The following is a 21,067-nucleotide window of genomic DNA, read 5'->3' as shown; positions in this document are numbered from 1 at the left end:
AATCTACGCTTAACTACGTACCTACTACTCAGTACGACACAAGCAGACTTCTCTCTCCTCACTGCTGGGGATTTCTGGGTCTGCCATTGAGAAAAGGAAAGAGGAAGAACCTCGCTGTGGAAGAGAAAAGGAGAAGGCGAAGGGATAGGGGATGCAAGGAGTTACTGTGGAATGAAAAGGAAAGAAAAAGGAGACGTCCCAGTCGAAGGGGTATGCAGGTGGATGAGCTGGTGTGGACCGTTGGAGGGGTAAAATTAGGAAACAGATGGAAGAATTGAGGTTGAGCCTTGTTTTACAGAAATTACATGAAAAAAAAATCATTTCTTGCTTATAGGAACAGAGTGATTCTTGGTGAGAATATACTATTATCATTTGCATGTGAAATATCTAATATTGTGTACCATTTTGAAGATCTACGTGAGCGTCTTTTTGGCTTAAATATACACCACAGGTTGGCTTGAAGTTTTGCTTCACCAGGACTTTCCTGATGAATTACCAGGACTTGCACTATATAGGCACAGAGTGTTAATCCATTTATTTGCTTAACGTTTGGTTGCACACGGCCACACATTCTAATGCACCATCTACTTGGTATGAATGATAGTATGGACTATGAAGTAAGGCTTTCATTTGGTCCATAAGCTGGTCATGTATGCTTGAACTCTTTCTTGCTATTAGTTCAGATAAGTAATCTTTTCATATAGACTTCAAAATAAAATTCTGCATGTGAATCCCCCTCTTGAGGTTAACTTTAACTTCCTGGGCATTTGACTGTAATGATGTAAACTTGAATAAGGTGTTTCAGGTATGGTCCCATTGTGTTTTACTTGTGTGCTGAGATTGCATCACTTTTTTTTAAAACATCCATGTTGTAATTTTATACAAGACTTTCTATTTGGAAGCTCATTACTTCATTATACTAACTTTGGATCATACTGTTGAATTGTTGGATCTAACTGATCGTCAAATTTTTGTTCAGATCTGGAAACCACATTGTATGAGTTGGGTATTGAAACCCGCCAGGCCCTTGTTGTCGTTCCGAATCGTCAATCTGTTAAAGTGGCAAGGCACCAATCGTCATTGCCATCCAGTGATCTGGATCGCACTGGGGATACAGACAGGTCGGGTGGTTGGGGTTTTCTGGGGGCAGCGTTATCATACGTGAATCCATTGTCCTACTTGAGAGGAAATCCCACCCCATCAAATCCTGATCAACTGGGAAATGAAGGCTCGCAGCAGTACAGTATGTTTTCTTATTTAGATTCTTCTGCTGATATTTCCTTGTTGGTCTGTTATTTGGATTGATCGTGATTGCAGAGTAGTATTTTTGAAAATAATCCCACTTCTGACTAGTGAAATTATGATTACTTCTCTGGCAGGACCAAGCTCTCAATCCCAACCTCTTCGTGGTGATGGAAGTCAACAAACAGCTACTCATAGCTCTGGAAATACCTTGAGAAGGCGGCCCCGACAGTTCGGTGGCAACATTCACACTCTAAGCAGTGAAGAACAAGATCCATCTGATAATAGAAATGTCTTCTGGAATGGGAATTCTACAGAGTTTGGAGGCGATGAAAAGAAATAGGGGGTGACCGGACTGCCGTTTAACGAGGAAATAAATATGTTGGTAACGAACTGAGGTGTTAAACTACAGTGCTTATACATATGTTGGGAACAAACTGAGGTGTTAAATTACAGCGCTTATACATAACTAGTAGTATGGCACGTGCAACCCTAGAAATTACTTTGTTCACCCCAGGAATGACCTTTGTTATTTCGATACGAGCATATATAATTTGATGTAGTATCTCGTCCTTGGGAGCACAACCTTTGTGAGCTTTTACTAATTATTTCTTTGTAGTCTATTATGGCTGTAATTTTTTCATATATTTAGGCCTCTTTCGGTTCAAAAGAATAGTGGAGCGAACACAGGAAAAATAGAGGAGATTTTTGCTTGGTTTTGGTTTGAGAGAAAAAATGCAGGAATTTTACAATTCACTTGGACCTCTTTTAATTTCCTATATACATGAAGGATGAGACTGAGATCCTTAGTGGCATAATAACATGCTAATTATACCTTTCCATGTGGTTTTAATTTGATCTGACTATATTTATTAGTGGTCCTATATAAAATTCCTATGTTTCTCCATCCATTGTTCTACACATGCATTCCAATCCAATTTCTGCTTCTTGTATTTTTTTTCCCTTTTCTGCGTTTTTTAGAATCTTCTGAACCAAAGGAGGCTTTAAGCTCTTGTTACAATTTATTTGTTCCTCCTGTAGTCTGTAAAACACTTGGGATATTAATTCTACCGTAAAAGGATAACTATTATGATGATTATAGACAATATGATGGTACTCCCTCTGTAAAGAAATATAAAAGCGTGTAGATCAAATGCTCTTATATTTCTTTAAAAAAATAAAAGCATTTGATCTAAAGAAATATAAGAGCGTTTGATTTAAATCGCATACACCTTATATACTTTTGTCCTGAACAATTGATGGTTGTAGAGGTTTTTGGTTATCAGCTGTGATGAGACAAAGGACGGGGACCAGACGATGCAAATATTTCATTGCAGGTGGCGGCGTGGTTATCTAAGCAAAGTTCTCTTCACATGGGAAAAGATCGCCAAGATTGCCTTGTATTTGTGCACGCCTAACTGCTTTGGCTTTCCCCACCTCTCCTCTTCTCTGGAAACATCCCACCCTATCTTGAGAAATGCGCGGCTGCACATGGTTGCAGTTGCGTCTAGGTTATTGACGGTGGAGCGTATAATGAGAATGCAACATAGATAGATAGAATTATGGTGCAACTAGAGAGAAAAAATTACGGTGCAACTAGAGAGAAAAAACTACGGTGACTCCCAGCCGTCATCATCATCACTATCATCATCCTCGGTGGTGTTGCCTAAGGTATCAAGCCACATGTCATCCCAACGCAGATCGTTGGGGGAGAAGATCGATTGCCCGCCGTTCTCGACGATATCGCACTGCGATAAGGCCAGTGCCTTGCGCTGACGCCTGTCGGCACGCTCCGGCGGCGCCTTGCCGTCCTCTCTGCCCAGAAGGCGTTCTCGTCTGCGACGTCCTCCGGGTGGCGACGACGCCACTCCGCCATGGCTCGCTCGTCCTCCTCGGTGATGAGGAGGCGGCGCTGCTGCCGAACATGGTCCGCACGGTCCTGGTCGGTGATGAGACGAGGCGGAGGGGCGAGGCGCTGCGCCCGCTTGCGCGTGAAGACGTCCCAGAAGTTCATCTGCGACGGGGGCCTCTCCAAGCGCCACGCCGCCGCGTCGTACGCGCGTGCCGCCTCGTGCGCGGTCCGGAACGAGCCGAGGCCGAGCCGGACATGGCCGGACCGGATCTCGGCGGAGTACCAGCCGTTGGGGCGCTCGCGAACGCCGCGGTAGCCCGAAGAACCCCGGCGGCGTGACGACATGGTGGCACGGTGGTGGCGGGGAAAGCGGCGAGAAAGAGCGGCGATGTGGCGAGGAGGAGGGCACGTGGCGAGCGCCAGATTTTATAGGCGCGCGCGAAGCGGTGCGCCACATCTATCGCTCCAGTTGCCGCTTTCTCCCCCGCGCGCGCAAACGCTCCCCGTGCGCGGTAGTTTGCCGTCATCGTTGGAGTGTGCAAAACCGGGCCGTGCGCGCTAAAAAACAATTTTACCGCACGGACGCATCTTTTGACGCGCGTGTTGGAGATGCTCTTAGGTGGACCAACAAGCCCACCGGACGTATCCGGAGTCTGGGCATCACTTTCACCAGACGTATGAATCTATGCCTAGTGACCAAATGGATTTGGCGCATCGTTTGAGGGGACCGCGACCTCTGGCTTGACTTGATACGAGCTAAATACTTGAGGAGTCAATCCTTGTCATGCTGCTCTGTTACAATAAATTTGAGGTCATCGTTGATTATTCGAGGACCAAACAATCACACGAGCACGACACCGAGATTTGTTAACGAGGTTCACCGATATGGCTACATCCTCGGGGCTTGACTATGGGCGCTCCTTCTCGTGACACCGTCACAATACCGCACAACGGCCACCGGGCGCTGGCTCCCCCTTGCGTGCCTGTGCTATTATGTTGGCATAGGTTACATCGTGTGTCTACCCCCTCTATATATGAGAGGGATCCGGCTTGCCTGCTCCCTTTCCATGCTTCCATCCGTGCTCCCACTTCATCCTACGACTGTTCTTTTCCCTTTTTCTTTTCTAATCTAATCACCTCCCCCCTGATTTTCAGGGGGTGGGGCCGGGTCTTATTTTCTTCCAATCAAATTAAGCCATGTACGCGGGAGCACGGATGGGAGCATGGGAAGGGAGCAGGCAAGTCTCGTCCATATGAGAGGCCTAGGATACAAGTGTCCTACTTGGACACGACTTCATATCCTATCTAAACATAATACAACTACAAGCCCAACTGTAACCTACCTTGTACACTATATTTGACACAACTCTAACAAACTCCACCTTGGCGAATATTCTCCACCACCTTGAATTTGTCAATGCGTCAAACTTCATGTACATTGGACTAGAGCTTATCCCATGAGCACCGCTGCTACTTTAAATACTCCATATGACTCCACTTGCAACTTGTAGTCCCTTCTTTTCTTGACCACAGTCAACACACTCGAGCAAAAATAAGTTCCTTGTTACTCTAGTTTGTACTCCCAACTTCCAGAGTATCAGTTCAACGCCATCACACATTGATCACTGACCTGCGTGAAAATGAACAACTCACATATTGGGCGTCACACATAAAAGTTACCTGAACTCAACATCACCGCTCCTTTCTTGACCGCCTGTTTGAAACTTGAAGGAATTTCAGCGTTGCTTGTAGTCATCCCCAGTCAAATTCGCAGTTGTCTCACCACATGTATGACCACCAGAGCCTTGGTCCATCTCCATGTCCCGTGCATACTGCACGCCTCGCCGCTATTACCACGTCGAGCCTCTGCTGTCCCGGTCGAGACTCAAGGATCGCGAACCCACACCACTCAATCCCCACTGCAGAGTATCACCGATCATCGCCGACCGATGACGAGTTTCACGCCTCCATCAGACCACTGGGCTCCAGTCCAAATTACGTGTCCCTCGCTTTTCCTACTGAAATAGGCTTCGACTCCCTGGATCCTTACACCATAGCCCATCAATCCAGCACCGAGTGAAGTCTTCCAGACTCCAGCTCCACCTTCAACAGGACTCCATGGTGGATGATCAATCCACCCTTGCGCCCCATCGACTTCAAGCTCTCATGCGTACGCCATCTTGAATCAACCCCGCCATAGTCTTGTCGAAGCCACACAAGCACTAGGGCCTGCACCACGTGTTTCCACGCCCAGAAGTCGGTCATCATCAGCATCACGTTCCTATGTCGTTGTCGCCGATCCCACCACCGTCTTCTATATCAACCGACTTGCGTTGATCTGTCAGACTGCCAAGTCTGACCCCGCCGAACTCGTTCGACTGCGTGACATGCTCCAGACTCCACAAGCCTTGACGCACATCACCAATCTGCCATCGTGATGGTAAAAGCTCATGTGCACTTAGCAACACTTCCAAAAGAAAAAATTAACTCCTGTGGTAGTCTCCATGCGTGCACTAAGCCTTTGCCCCCATAACCTCCAAAGCTTCCTTTTCTTTATTGTGTTGTTGTCCATGCCACGTCAATACCAATACGACACATTGGTCTTTTTTTTTGTCTCAAACAAATCTCACGTGTTTGCATCAGCATGTACAGCTCTGGTACCACTTGTTAGAATAAATCCGAGGTCACCGTCGATCATCCAAGGACCAAGCAATCACACGAGCACGACATCGAGATTTGTTAACGAGGTTCACCGATATGGCTACATTCCCGGGGCCTGACTACGGGTGCTCATCCCCATGACACCGCTACAATGCCGCATCCCGGCCGCCTGGGCGCTGGCACACGCGCTGGCTCCCCGTGCTTATCAATCCGATCTGCCACATCCACACGCACCTCCAATCACTTCCTCCAGATCAACAAACCAGCAACCTCCCGACAACCTAGCTCATGGTACCATTTGTTAGAATAAATCTGAGGTCACCGTCGATCATCCGAGGACCAAGCAATCACACGAGCACGATACCAAGATTTGTTAATGAGGTTCACCGATATGGCTACATCCTCGGGGCCTGACTATAGGTGCTCCTCCCCATGACACCGTCACAATATCGCACGCCGGCCACCCGGGTGCCGGCACACGCCGTCGGCTCCCCCTTGCGTGGCTGTGCTATTATGTTGGCATGGGTTATATCATGTGTCTACCCCCTATATATATGAGAGGCCTATGATACAAGTGTCCTACTTGGACACGCCTTCATATCCTATCTAAACACAATACAACTACAAGTCCAACTGTAACCTACCTTGTACACTATATTCGACACAACTCTAACATGCTCCACCGCCAGAGGCTCTCAGTTCTGGCAGATGATCCAGTCTCTCAAACCGATCTTCCGCATGGGGACGGTTGTCGCGGTCAATAGAGGCATGGACACTTTATTCTTGTTGGATTGTTGGTCCGGGAATGACCCCCTCAGGGTGCAGTTCCCTTTATTATTTGCCATATCTGAGCACCCAGCGATCTCGGAGGCGACAATCATGGAGGATCAAGGACGAAACCTCACTTACGTAGGTTCCTTGGCCCACCTGAGACTGCGGAGTGGCTTGTGCTGTCCTCCTTGGTGGCTAGCGTTACCCTCTAGACATCTTTGGATGAGACATCATGGAAGTTGGACCCCTCCGGCCTGTTTTCAACCAAATCACTCTACGATAGACTTGCGGTTGGAGAGGGTCAAGAGGAATCGAAAGCCTAGGGATATGTGCTTTATTTTGGTCTATCTGGTATACTAGAAATGATTTGATTTTTAACGGAACAAAGTTCACTAATTTTTTGCAGGTTATCTACAAAGCTACAACCTGGATCCGTATGTGGTTGTTACTAACTCATGCAGACTTCAGGGAGCTTTTGGCTATTGGGTGCAACCGTTGGGAGATGGTAGCACGGGCTATCTTGAGTCGATTTGAACGACGAGCTAATAATAGGCTAGGTGTGTAAGCAACGTAGTTTATTCTTTATCGCCGAATGTGGCACTTTTCCCTTTGTGTTTAGTTATAAGCTCGGACTATGAGCTTTTCTGTACCTTGAGACTTTGTTGCGTTTTTACTTAATAATATGGCTGCATGCATCGATTGATGTAGAGGCTGGGGTTATCCTTCTTTTCAAAAAAAAAAAAGGAACTGAAAGCCTTATGGAAAGCTAAGCTACCACCAAAGATAAAGGTCTTCCTGTGTCAACTCATTAAGGGTCGGTTTCCTTCAGGAGACCAAGTCCAAAAACGAAACGGGCCTGACGATGTGAAATGCCCGCTTTGTGGAGAGGCGGAAGACCTGAACCACATTAAAAACATTAAGCTGCGCATCAAGGGTGATGTCTCGCGCATGCCACGTGGGCAGGAGGGGTTGGGCGCTTGCCGCATCAATCTTTTTTTTTACTGTGCAACTATGAGGGGGAGAAAGAAAAACGCGTGGGGGTTTGGCTGGGCCTCTCACACACGCAACATCTCTCGTTTTGTCTCCCCACTCACCGTCTAGGGTTGGCGCCGCCGCCGCCGCCGACGACCTGCCGCCCCAGCGCTCCTCCCACGCTGGCCACCGATGGAATGCCCGCTTCTCCCCCTGGTCTTCTGGCATCCTCGTAGCAAGCTACGGCGCTGCTCCTCCCTACGACACCGATGGCAAGGCGGCGACAACCCTGCCATCTTTCATCGGTGATGCTCCTCCCCGCGGGCCGCGGCAAGGCGTGTTGATCTCGTAGTTCCTGGACGTGGGGAAGGTTGGCGCACAGGTACAATGAGACGACGATTCGGAAGGCTAGGTGAGCCCTCTCCCTCTCTTTTGCCCTCTCATTTGTTTTTGGTTCTCCCACCACCTGTCTCTCTAATCTCTGTTTGATTATATTCTAGGTGAGCATTATGTTTGGTTTTTGGTGGTTGGTCTGTTGATAACGAGATTTAAGGTTTGGTGCTGTGATTAGAAAATTATCCGAACGAGAGAAGGAAGAAGGATTTTTCAGCAGCTATTGAAGGTGCGAGCTATTGCCATGGAAAGGGTGTCTACCACTGAGACCTTAAGATACTGACGACCGAAGCTTCTTTTTTCTTTTGAAGCAGTCCGGGCATACGATTATCTATCATTATTATTTTCCATGTATCATGTACTTCGCGAGATAGCCAGTATGGCTTGATTGCTGTGTCTCTTTTCTTCCTGACTTATCCCAATATTACATGTTACAACCAAAAAACGTTCTTATTGACCGGGAAGGCAACATCAAAATCTCTGATTTTGGTCTCAGTGCTTTACCTCAACATCTTGGGGTATGATAGACTTATCGGTGATTTCATTGTATTGAGCATTATATTTTTATTGATTTTTAAACGAGGATATTTTAATTTAATTGAATTTAAGATCTGCAACTTTTCAAAATGACGGATTGCTGCATACAACCTGTGGTAGCCCCAACTATATTGCACCTAAGGTAAGAGACTGTTTACCTTCAGAGTTCAGACCATTTATCTGTTTTACAGTATACAGTATTTGCTAATTCTTGTGCCAAATATATCCAGGTTCTGCAGAACAGAGGAGATTACAGATCACTGTCGGGTATCTAATCTTGTGGAGTAACTATTTACATAACGCTCGTAGGACACCTTCCATTTGATGATCGAATTAAGGTTGTTCTTTATCAGAAGGTAGGCAGTCATTAAAAACTTAATACTTGATCTTTGAGGCCATTCCAATAGTACTACTGTTATCTGGTTGGGTGTAGATTTCAAAGGGTGATGCTCAGATTGCGGAGTGGCTTTCGCCAAAAAGCTCTGATCGGCTTTTCATGCACTAGCTCATCAATTGCCACTTCGAATCTGTTGTATGTAGGTTAAGATTCAGTTTCACCTACTGTCTAATTTACATGAATGCCGGTATCACTCCATGGATTATATATTAATCTACTTTAGTCACTGTTTCAGATTTTGCCTTCACGATTAATTATATGGATGCTTAGTTGTAGCCATCATGCCTGTCATAGTTCAAGTTTTTTACTTTTTCATTCATGCCGGTTGCACATGAGGGATGAGATGACTTCTGCATGTCTTCTATTTTTGTAAAGTGTCTACCTGAGTTCTTCACATGGTGCCTTGGTTTCATTGGAAATATACTAAAAAGATATGTGCATATCATGGATCTTGTCCTGTCAACCAAAAACAGCTTCTTCTTAAAAGATGGATTTGTTTGAGCCTCAACTGGTGCATCTTTTGCTGCATCAACTAGGGCTGAAAGGACTAAAATTATTCAACTTTGTTACTAGGTATCTGGTCATAGGTATTGTAAATACTAAATAGTATGATATCCTTTTATGAAACAAATTTTCGTTCTGTTTGACATTGATGTGCTTGTGATTTGCTTTCCAGGTTATCTTTCTTGAGAACTTATTGGTTTACCAATTTGAGATTTGTTTCATCATGTTTTTATACCATGTCATCAGGATTTTCATTTGTTCTTTTGCCATACAAACAAGATATTGCAGTGCTTCAGGGTTTTCAGTTGTTCTTCTGCCATACCATCTGTGTGCGTGTATATTGCTGACATACAGTTTCCTTTTTGTTGTGCAGAAGTGCTTATATTTTCTCATGCCCTCAACTACTATTTTAGCTTCAGTATGCTCTGAGTATAAGTATAGCCGCTACAATGGTCAGTACCAAGGGTGAGTGCCTCCACGTTTGAAGATGATCTCACACAGTGGCGGAGCTAGGAAGAAAAAACTGGGCGGGCCATCCTAGAGGGCAACACAAAAATAATATTTCTGAACTACACTAATTCAACATGCATTAGCTGATTACATGTGCTTGTGCAATGCTGGTTGCTAGCTAGAGTAATAATATTTAATGTTTAGCAGATAATACAATCCCTAGCTGCATGTGAGATTGACCTGGTTCAGGGCTAGCTAGCTAGCTACTATCCTAGCTGACAGAGTAGCGCTGGAGCAAAGGAAATGCAGTGTTGCATGCGAGGACAAGAGCGACCCGGCGTTTTTTGCTAGTGACGATGCAGTGTTGGACTGCACATTTTCTTTCTTTTCTTCAGACAATGTTGGACTGCACATGTGTAGTAGTATAAGATTTTCCTGGAGGGCAGGGCGGGCCACGGCCTGCTTTTGCCCTCACGTAGCTCCGCCAGTGATCTCACAGGTGCCTATAACTATGCTTCTTTTAATTGGTAAAAAGAAACTATGCTTCTTTTATTCTCTTGGTTGAATGTTAAACAAGAAAAAGAATAGTATCTGTGTCGCCTTGATAGGCACACACATTATTTATTTCGTGCAAGTTCTCTTATGTGAGATTCTTACTGTAGTATTTTCCAAAATACCACGCACTGAATATTCTGACCATTAATTCTTACTAATAATAGGCTTCTTGGGAAAAAATGGGAAATGAATATATAACAAGGCGTGTGTTGTGCCAACTGGTCGCTCCCCCCCCTCCCCCCTGCATCTTGATTGTAGTTCGATCTGAGCCTCAACTGGTCGAGTGTTGTGCCAACTGTAAGTCTCATTGTTAGTCAAGAATGCATGCTTGTTCTAATTGCACATGCATGTTCAACATTACCCTGGTTATTTTACTCTCTTTTGAGAAAATCGGTAGTTGCAGAACATATTATTTCAGTATCATGTACTGTTTTGCATTTTCTATAAAAAATGGAAGGATTGCCTCCTACACTGAAAGTAATCTTATTTGTTCTTTGTTATTTGTTTCTAGGAAACATGAATTGAATGATGATGGTACATATCTAATTGGTCATGTGCTTGCTCTTTACAGGAACGATCGATATATTGTTAAAAGAATGAAAGTATGCCCTGCCTGAAGATTTTAGCTTTCTTTTCGTTAAGAAGGTAGAAGGTTTCTGCCTGTTAACATCAATATAATTTCTATGATCTGCTACCCTTGTATGTTTTCTCTTTGGTTAGACAAGAAGCTATTGACGTTGGTCAGTAGATCCCTCTTAAGTTCCAGATGTGGATGAAATGCTTGTTTCTAGATGTTTAGTCCATCAAGTAGTTTGAACTCATTTGGCTCCCAATCCGCTTTCAGCTCTAATGATTTGGATGACTACTCTCAAGGGATTTGGCCTGCTTTATGGTCATTGATTAACAAGGTTTTCAGTTGTATATGCATGTGTGACAAGAAAAAAGCCGAAGGGGCGCCTCCCACCTGGCACCGCCCAGCTTCCTCTTAAGCGGCGCCACCGGGTGGCGCCCCAACCGCTAGTTCTTTTTATTTCGTGCCCGCCTAGTTCATGTGGAGCTGCTTTTGGGAAGTCTAGGACAATGATTGGTACCCAACCTCCTTCCCGAATGGCACCAGTTGATGATAATTGCACTGGCCAGGTTCGTAGACTGATGTGGATCAATTTTGGTACCTTGGCTTGGACTCTTTGGTGTGATTGGAATAAAGCTCTAACAGAACTTATATTTCCTTCCAGGGCCACGAACTCGATTTGCAAACTCAGTGGATTCTTGCAACTTTGGAAGCCTCTCTCCAAGCGACAGGACAAGGTGGCCATTGACAGATTGACGAGGAAGCACACGGACGTGGCGACTAGACTTCTCATGATCATTTATCCCCCTCGAGGCTATATTATGCACTTCACGTTTGTGGGCTTGTTGAGCTGTTGCGCCCAGCTTGTGCCGTACCTTTTTATTTTCTTTTCTTTGTTTCCGTGGACCTCTGTTTTGCAGTTGATTGTTGTGCTTCTGTTGTGGTTGCCTTATATATAAAGGGGGACATTGCACAACCCTAGAATATTTGCTTATAATAATTATATTAGAGAGCATCATGCATCATATTTAAATTCAAGAAATTTGAATTGAGGAAATTTGAAGCCTAAAAAATTAAATAAAGGAAAAAAAACCTAAAATTGCATTCAATGAAACCAAAATGCTCTTCATTGATATTTGATATTTTTTGCAAGGGTTTCGATCAAAACCAGAAATAATAACATTTTTAAGAATTATTTTGGGCTTTGAAATTAAACCATTATTGTATTTGGATTTGGATTTATATTCTTATATGGAATATATTTTCAAATGTCTACGATATATTTTATGTGCTTTGGAATAGTCCAGAGAAGGGGCGTGAAGCCTTTTTCAGAAACTGGTAGCCCACATTAGGGCCACAACTGATCCTATGCGGAGACTTTTGTGGTCTTGCAATTTTTTTAAATGGAGACAAAAATTTACCTCACATATTAATGAAGAAGAAGAGCGTTGCATGAGTAATTTATGAAAAGTCTTGATCGCAAGAGCAAGACTGGCAAAGAGAACTTGTTAACATGTCTAGGGTCCACACACAACAAAACTAGTACGTCTTGGGGCCTACTTGTTCTTATCTCGCATACAACCTCCCTATACTATCATCTTGCTTAGTCACTCACCCCGCGACTTAAAGAAATGACTATTAGACTATTCCTTGGATCTAAAGTTTCCTAGTCCAAGTCGGTTTGTAATATCTAGTCTAAGTCGGTTTGTACCAATATATATAGCCATGTACCCTATGCTAAACATAATACAAGCAATAGTTTTATTCATCTATCATGGTATCGGTTTTTCGATCCTAGGGTTTAGGGTATGGCTCCACCCACCCCACCACTGCCACCGCCGCCCGGCTACTTCGAGCACCGGACTGCTATCATCGCCAGAGCCGCCGTCAGGGCGGCCTCTTCTTCCTCCACTCTTTCCCTAACACCACCAACACCTACTACTCTTCTGGCTGCACCCATCTCGCTCGCTGACACCATCACCGATGTCAGCCCTTTCATCCCCATCGTCCTCGACCTCACTGCCCACAACTATTATCATTGGCTCCACCTCGCCTGGTAATCAAAAAGGGAAGGAGCAGGGAGAGTAACTGAAAGATCGAGGATGTCGCCTAGAGGGGGAGGGGGGTGAATAGGCACTTTAAAATAATTACGGTTGAGGCTTGAACAAATGCGGAATAAACCTAGCGGTTAATTTGTCAAGCACAAAACCTAAAACAACTAGGCTCACCTATGTGCACCAACAACTTATGCTAAGCAAGATAAGCAACTATGTGATAGCAAGATATATGACAAAGAACAATATTGCTATCACAAAGTAACGTGCATAAGTAAAGGGCTCGGGTAAGAGATAACCGAGGCACGCGGAGACGACGATGTATCCCGAAGTTCACACCCTTGCGGATGCTAATCTCCGTTTGGAGCGGTGTGGAGGCACAATGCTCCCCAAGAAGCCACCAGGGCCACCGTAATCTCCTCACGCCCTCGCACAATGCAAGATGCCGTGATTCCACTAAGGGACCCTTGAGGGCGATCACCGAACCCGTACAAATGGCGACCCTTGGGGGCGGTCACCGAACCCGTACACTTTGGCAACCCTTGGGGGCGGTCATCGGTACCCGTCAAATTGCTCGGGGTGATCTCCACAACCTAATTGGAGACCCCGACGCTTGCCCGGAGCTTTACACCATAATGATTGAGCTCCCAACACCACCAACCGTCTAGGGCGCCCAAGCACCCAAGAGGAACAAGCTCAAGGGCACCAAGCACCCAAGAGTAATAAGCTTCTCAACTTGTAACTTCCACGTATCACGTGGAGAACTCAAACCGATGCACCAAATGCAATGGCAAGGGCACAAGGAGTGCCCAAGTCCTTCTCTCCCAAATCCCACCAAAGCAACTAATGCTAGGGAGGAAAATGAGAGGAAGAACGAAAGAAGAACACGAAGAACTCCAAGATCTAGATCCAAGGGGTTCCCCTCACTAAGAGGAGAAAGTGATTGGTGGAAACGTGGATCTAGATCTCCTCTCTCTTTTCCCTCAAGAACTAGCAAGAATCATTGGAGGGATTGAGAGATAGCAAGCTCGAAGAAGGTCAACAATGAGGGAAGAACACGAGCTCAAAGGATAAGTCTCAGTGGGGAAGAAGACCCCCTTTTATAGGTGGGGAGAAAAACCAACCGTTATCCCCTCACTCAGCCCGCACGACGCGGTACTACCGCAGGGAGCTGCGGTACTACCGCGGTTGGCTGCGGTACTACCGCTGCAGGTTGTGGTACTACCGCATGTGCAGCTCTGGCCAGATGAAGGCATGTTGCACAGGGCAACGAGCGGTAGAACCGCCGGAGCGGTACTACCACGCGCCCCTACGGTACTACCGTAAGGCAGGCAACACCAGGCGCAGAGAAAGCACAGACGTAAAAATTACTTCCGTACCTACTTCCGCTGAGGGAGGACCTGCGCAAAACTCCGGCACGGTACTACCGCACACGAAGAGCGGTACTACCGTGTAGGGCGCGGATGTAAAAAATTACATCCGCCTCTACTTCCGCTCATGCCGCTAAGCCTGGCCAGAGCCCACGGTACTACCGCGCTCGCGGCGCGGTACTACCGCGTAGGGCGCGGATGTAAAAAATTACATCCGCCCCTACTACCGCTCGAGCAGCTGCGCCTGGCCGGAGGCCACGGTACTACCGCTCCCACAGAGCGGTACTACCGCAAGGGCCTGCGGTACTACCGCTCCGGAGAGCAGTACTACCGCATGCCCCAGATCAGCAACACTAGGAGTCCTTCATTTTGCAAAGAAGACAACAGAGGGTAACAATAAAACCAGAACTGCCATAACTTCTGCAAATGAGCTTCGAATTGAGCAAACTCAAGCTTGTTGGATACAAGACAACGATTAGCATCAAAACAGAGACTGTGAGAAAACTCAAGCTTGTTGGTTATAGTAAGAAGAGGCAGGGGAGGTATGCCTAACAAGAGAGGAGAGAAACCTCCAACAGAGAAGAACCGACAGAACCTCCAACATCGAAAACATCATAGAAGATGCATGTGAACTCCGTTTTCGATGAACTCGAGCTTGTCATGAAAATGACAAAAGCTCCAAAACTCACAAGGAGAAGAACCAAACAAGAACCAATAAAGATGATGCAAGGATGCAATGGTTTGAGCTCTCTACGAACGATACGATCAAGCAACTCATCGAGAGCCCCCCTTGATAGTACGACAATCGATCCTATAACTCGGTCTCCCACAACTACCATAAGACCGGTAAAATAGAAAACCTATCAAGGGCAAACCTTTGCCTTGCACAAAATCCACTTGAGCTAGATGATGACGATCTACTCCTCCTCAAGATGGACCACCTTTCTTGAGTGCGTTGGCTCGATGAAGACTAGTTGATTGCTCCCCCATACTCCACTATGGGTGAGCCACTCTTCCGCTCATCTTCACAAGTCCATTGTCACCACAATGGACGGCAAGCTTCAAGCACTTGATCTCTTCGTGATACATCACTTGAACTTGCACACCGTAACCTAACCCCACAAAGAACTCTCACGAAGACCATGGGTTAGCACACAAAGCGTAATGGACAATGCTTACCATACCATGGGATCACTTGATCCCTCGGTACATCTTGTGCGCTTTGTGTGTTGAATCTTTCCAACTCTCTTCATTTGGATGATGTCTTGAAGGTGGACATGAATGATCAGACAATCTTATTCTTCAAGACATGCTTGCAATAAGCTCAACACTCACATGACCAATCTTTGGATAATTCCTTAGTAACACCTTGGTCAACTCATAAACTCCTTGAAACCAACACATGGACTTCAAGAAAAGCCTATGGACAAAACCTTCAAATATAACTCAAGGCAACCATTAGTCCATATAGATTGTCATCAATTACCAAAACCAAACATGGGGGCACCGCATGTTCTTTCAGTAACATGCACATCATGATGTCTGTCAAAGATTAGTCGATACTGAAGGAATTGTTCATTCCTCACAAGAAAACGGTGCCTGACAATAGCGTCAAAATCTAAATAAGCGACAGGCAACTCCATATCACCCTCACGTGGAGATATACCAAGATAATTAGCAACACAGGTCGCATAAATTCCTCCAAATAAATCTCTGGATATACCATTATTATGCAACCTACGTGCAACTATTGCCCCCAAGTTGTAATCTTTATTACCTAATACAGCACTCTTGAGGACACAAAGATCAGGGACACACATGTGACATGCTTCATCTTTACCGTTAAAGCATCTACCAATGAAGAGAGCAAAATAATGTATAGTAGGAAAATGAATGCTCCCTATGGTAGCTTGTGCTATATCTCTAGATTCTCCCACAGTGATACTAGCAAGAAAGTCTTTATATTCAGATTTGCGGGGTTCATTAACATTGCCCCACTGTGGAAGTTTGCAAGCAGTTGTGAAATCTTCTAGGTCCATGGTATAAGATTGATCATAAATATCAAACAGGACATTCTGAGAATTACGTGAAGATGTATATTTAAATCTTCTCAAGAATGAATCGACGATGAGATCGATGACACCGATGAAGAACTATACTATCTTCAAAAGTACTAGGCAAGCAAAACCCCCTTGTTCATTCCGATACAATCCCACTCTCTCGCTCCCGCTCTCTTTTACTGCATTAGGACAACAACGTTTCAACTGTTACATGCCGCGGTAGCTGAACCCCCTTATCCTCTGCATGACCTGTCATTGCCACAGTAAATAGATGAAACCCACTAGCATGAGTAGGAGTTGTTTGAGCCCTGATGTGCCTACTCATCCATGCTTGTTGTCATGCCTGCTATGCTTAGAGTTGTGTCGGGTCTGATTCATCGGGGATGAATTGGAGGTGTGTGAACATGTCCTACTATGTGTGAGCTAAGTGTGTGAACACGATTTGGTAAAGGTAGCGGTGAGAGGCCATGTAGGAGTACATGGTGGGTTGTCTCATTGAAGCCGTCCTCAGGAACTGAGTTCTGTGTTTGTGATCCATGAACAGCTACTACCACACATTGGGATCCTTAATTGACTCTCTCGACTTATTAACCGACTTGATCTCTCTCCAGGAGTCGCAACTAGTTTATGGTGTTTGTAGGTAGTGTTAGTAGTCTACCAGGTGGCACCCGGTACAGGTGGGCTTGGGATAGACTAGGCACAGTGGCCCGGTGTACCAAGTGGCACCCGGATGGTGGGCTTGGGAACCCTGCACACATCATTTGGGGCGTGAGCGACACCCCGGCCGGATCTCCTTGCGGATGTAACCCGAATAGGCGATAAACTTGGACGAGAGACTTGTGTGGTTAGTCAGGTCGTGGCCGACACCCTCGCTGGGCTTCCGCTTGAAGGTTGCCGAGTACATGTCGTGTAAACGACGGTAAGTGGTGAGAGCGTGTGTGAAGAAGTACACCCCTGCAGGGTTAACATTATCTATTCGAATAGCCGTGTTCGCGGTAAAGGACTTCTGGGTTGCCTATACAGTTCATAGACAATTGAATGTGGATACTCTAAAATACGCAAGATAAGCATGAGTGCTATGGATGGCGTTCTTGTAGGGAGTCAAGAGCGGATCCATAGTGCTGTATTGGTTGGTGAATATGTGGACTCATGTGCGCCACCTCAAAAGAGTTACTTGCAGTCGTAGTTCAGGATAGCCACCGAGTCAAAGCTGGCTTGCTGCAGTTAAACCCCACCATCCCCTTGATTGATAATGATGCATATGTAGTTAGTTCTGATGTAAGTCTTGCTGGGTACATTTGTACTCACGTTTGCCTAATTTATGTTTTTGCAGAGAGACTTCAGTCTCACTAGTAGTTTCGCGTGAACTTCGACGTTCATCTTGTTACCTCAGCTACAATCTTGTGCCCTCGGCAGGATCTGGTAGTTAGTCAGGCTTCTCAGCCTTTTTCATTTGTAGTTATCTGTACTCAGACATGTTAAGCTTCCGCATGTGCTTTGACTTGTATGCTCTGAATGTTGGGTCAGGAGACCTATGTTTGTAATATCTCGCTCCTTGGAGCCTATTGAATTAAATACTTGAGTTGTAGAGTCATGTTGTGATGCCATGTTGTATTTGCACATATCGAGCATATTGTGTGTATGTTATTGAAATGCTTGGTATGTGTGGGATCTGACTATCTAGTTGTTTATCCTTAGTAGCCTCTCTTACTGGGAAATGTCTCCTAGTGTTTCCACTGAGCCATGGTAGCTTGCTACTGCTCCGGAACACTTAGGCTGGCCGGCATGTGTCCTTCTTCGTTCCTGTGTCTGTCCCTTCGGGGAAATGTCACGCGGTGTCTACCGGAGTCCTGTTAGCCTGCTACAGCCCGGTTTATCGGAGTCCTGCTAGCCCAGTTGCTACACCCCGGATTCACTCGCTGATGACCGACACGTTCGTTGCTGGGTCATGTATGCCTGTCCTGGTAAGTTAGTGCCACTTTGGGTTCACGACTAGCCATGTCAGCCCGGGCTCCTGGTCATATGGATGCTAGCGACACTATCATATACGTGTGCCAAAAGGCGCAAACGGTCCCGGGCAAGGTAAGGCGACAGCCATGGGCATACTGTGCGTGAGGCCGCAAAGTGATATGATGTGTTACATGCTAGATCGGTGTGGCTTTGAGTCGGGGTCCTGACATGCATATGGTGCAAGAAATTATGGGAAGCATGCAAAGGATGTATCAAAATCTCCTAATATGTATGAGGAAACTATGGGGGTCTCCTCATGAGCATTAGTGGAAACATCACATGGAGAATATTGACAACATCCAAAACAATCCATATTCGGCACAATGTGATCATGGCACGTCATAGTAGATGAAGTCCACAAATCATCTAAAGGGAGCATGCCAATATCATCGCAAAAAAAACAAAAGCCAATGACCATCATCTCGTCATCTATGCCATAAGTGCAAATGGGGTTTACTTTAATGTGGCATGCATAGTTACTATATTGAGATTGAAATGATACAATATGGGAGATCTCACTCATAGCATATGACAAGTTTAAAGGATTATCAAACATGATGTGACTAATAGAATTTTCACATGATATCCTATGGAGAATAGCATCACAACTAGGCAAATTAACATGCTCATCATCATATTCATCATAAATTGGTAAGCCATGACATGAGGAAGTCGCACTAGCATGAAGCATGGTAATAGGTGTGTCAACATCATGCAAGCAATCATATGCAAGGAAGTCCACTAGTGGGACAAGCGAAGTACAGTCACCTATGTTACCTTTGGAGCGTCACTCATTTTCTGTAGGTGAGGTTGCAACTTGATGGTACCATGTGTGGGGGGGGGTGCATCTTCTTCCACCATGGCCATCGGTTTGCTCATTTGAGGTATGGACTCGTCAATGATTGGCGCTTCTTCTTGTTGGAGATCTAGCACCAAAAAGGAAAACACACTTGGAGTAGAGGTTAAGTCGTTAGAAATCATAGTGGCCTCACATGCCGTCTCAACTACCTCACTCGCTAAGTGTTGTGGCTCACTCACTCCCTCAAGGATGCTCTCACTCATATGGTTGGTGGAGTCACTCAAATGGCTCTCAACCTCACATAGGATGTGTGGCATGCTCTCATGTGTGGGGCTAGTGGTGGTCACACTCATCCTCTCATTGGAAATGCACTCAATGTCATATTTGGTGGAGTCACTCATCTCACTCATGGGGTGGTGGCTCTCCTCATATGGCAATTGGGGCATCACATCATATGTTGGTGTCGGAGAGATGTAGGTGCAAATGTCTCCATGCTAAACTCCTATCGCTGCCTTGGTTGAAGGGACAGTCCCATGCTCAACCTCCTCATCCATAATGCCTCCAAATATGAATGTCATAGGATGTGGCAAAACATCACTTTCCTCCGAGATCAAAGAGAATGTCTCATGTGCGCTCGCATATCTTGACTCGGAGTAGGGGACATATTGAGGCGCCGTCTTCATGTTGTTGAAGAGGTTCGTGCTCGTCGCCGTGGTCGAAGGGTACGACCCTAGCTCGACCTTATTGTCACCATCTTGTTGTTGGAGGCCTATATGATGTGGCACCTCGTAGCTCATCTCCATGACCAAAGGGAATTTCCCATGCTCGGCCATCTTCCTTGGGGGGCTTATGAAGATGGAAGTGTCTCCCTCGCTCGTAGTTTGTCGCCTTGGACTTGATGAAGTCATTGTAGGCATACTCATGGTAAGTAGGCGAAGATGCCATACGTCCAAAGGTGAAGATGCCTTGAGAACACTTGGTGAAGATGCCGAAGTGGTGGTTGTAGCCATAGCTTGCTCTTGGTGGTGCTTGTCTCGCGGTCTTCTCTTGTGCTCATGAAGTTTGGCCGTAGCTTGATGTAGAGATTGTTGAGACTTGTAGGTTTGCGCGTGTGGAGCATCTTCACGATGATGGTGTCATTGTCGTGCTTGAGCTCATAGTAGATGTTGTTCGTCGTTGTCGTACACATGATGCTTGAAGTGAGTTGCCCTTCATGACGATGTTGATCATGATGATCGCCATGGAGATGTGGATGTGGACTACTTGTGCTTGCAACATTTTTGCGCTCCGAGGACTTGTGGCTTGAACGTCACCGCCGTGAAGATGATGAAGGGGAAGAAGACTTGTAGTCGACCAACACTTTTCGTAGCTCCTCCATGTGTTTGTTTTGGTAGTTGAACAAGTTGTTGATGTAGTCCCTTTTCCTTGCTTCGGATTGTCATATGTCAGTGGCGATGTTCTCGAGGCCTTGCATGGCTTGTTGTAGTCCAAAGTTGGGAGTTGTGGTGTTTTAGTTGTTCGCGCCATTGTTGTCGTGGAAGACCAGAGATGAAATGCCTTGCCTATCCATCACAAGACTCGATCAAATGTGAGTGGGAGAAAGAGAAGAACTAGACCAAATGTACCTTAACCAATGTTGAAGATGGACCAATGATCACTGAATACCGTAACAAGGAAATAGCACAATTGGTACCGGATCTTGTCAATTTCTCACACCTACATAAATAAGGCTTATGGTGGAGCTCGGTGAGGATAGTGGCACAAAAATTTAATGCAAAATGTTAGCAAGAGTCAATAATGTTGAAAGAGATTCACAAATTCGCAAGTGCAACAACTAGACCAATAGCAATATGTGGCACATGGAAACAC

The 21,067-nt window shown here is 45.6% G+C and overlaps 1 protein-coding gene and 1 long non-coding RNA gene across 12 annotated transcripts in view; both read left to right on the top strand.

Annotated features, from left to right (window-relative positions):
- The window catches only part of LOC119295061 (plant UBX domain-containing protein 11-like), an 8,161-nt gene extending 6,337 nt beyond the window's left edge, over positions 1-1,824 (top strand). For all 3 annotated transcript variants that reach the window (XM_037573387.1, XM_037573389.1, XM_037573388.1), the window contains exons 9-10: positions 980-1,243; positions 1,380-1,824. In XM_037573387.1, the coding sequence (XP_037429284.1) occupies positions 980-1,243; positions 1,380-1,585 (470 nt within the window). In that variant the 3' untranslated portion in view covers positions 1,586-1,824. The remainder of the gene's footprint in view (positions 1-979; positions 1,244-1,379) is intronic.
- Positions 1,825-7,572: 5,748 nt separating this feature from the next.
- Positions 7,573-11,881, top strand: LOC119295060. 9 transcript variants are annotated; one of them, XR_005143693.1, is made up of 8 exons: positions 7,573-7,910; positions 7,999-8,409; positions 8,501-8,570; positions 8,659-8,784; positions 9,703-10,631; positions 10,906-10,979; positions 11,179-11,474; positions 11,570-11,881. It is a non-coding gene; the product is annotated as an uncharacterized LOC119295060 (long non-coding RNA). The 9 variants fall into 9 exon arrangements; XR_005143692.1 differs by adding an exon at positions 8,862-8,964 and having other exon boundaries at positions 7,999-8,570; positions 8,659-8,766; XR_005143689.1 differs by having other exon boundaries at positions 7,999-8,570; positions 9,703-9,794; positions 10,499-10,631.
- Positions 11,882-21,067: the final 9,186 nt, after the last annotated feature.

The sequence above is a fragment of the Triticum dicoccoides genome, chromosome 4B, assembly GCF_002162155.2.
Source record: "Triticum dicoccoides isolate Atlit2015 ecotype Zavitan chromosome 4B, WEW_v2.0, whole genome shotgun sequence".
Classification (NCBI taxonomy): domain Eukaryota; kingdom Viridiplantae; phylum Streptophyta; class Magnoliopsida; order Poales; family Poaceae; genus Triticum; species Triticum dicoccoides.
This window is presented reverse-complemented; position numbering and strand designations above follow the sequence as displayed.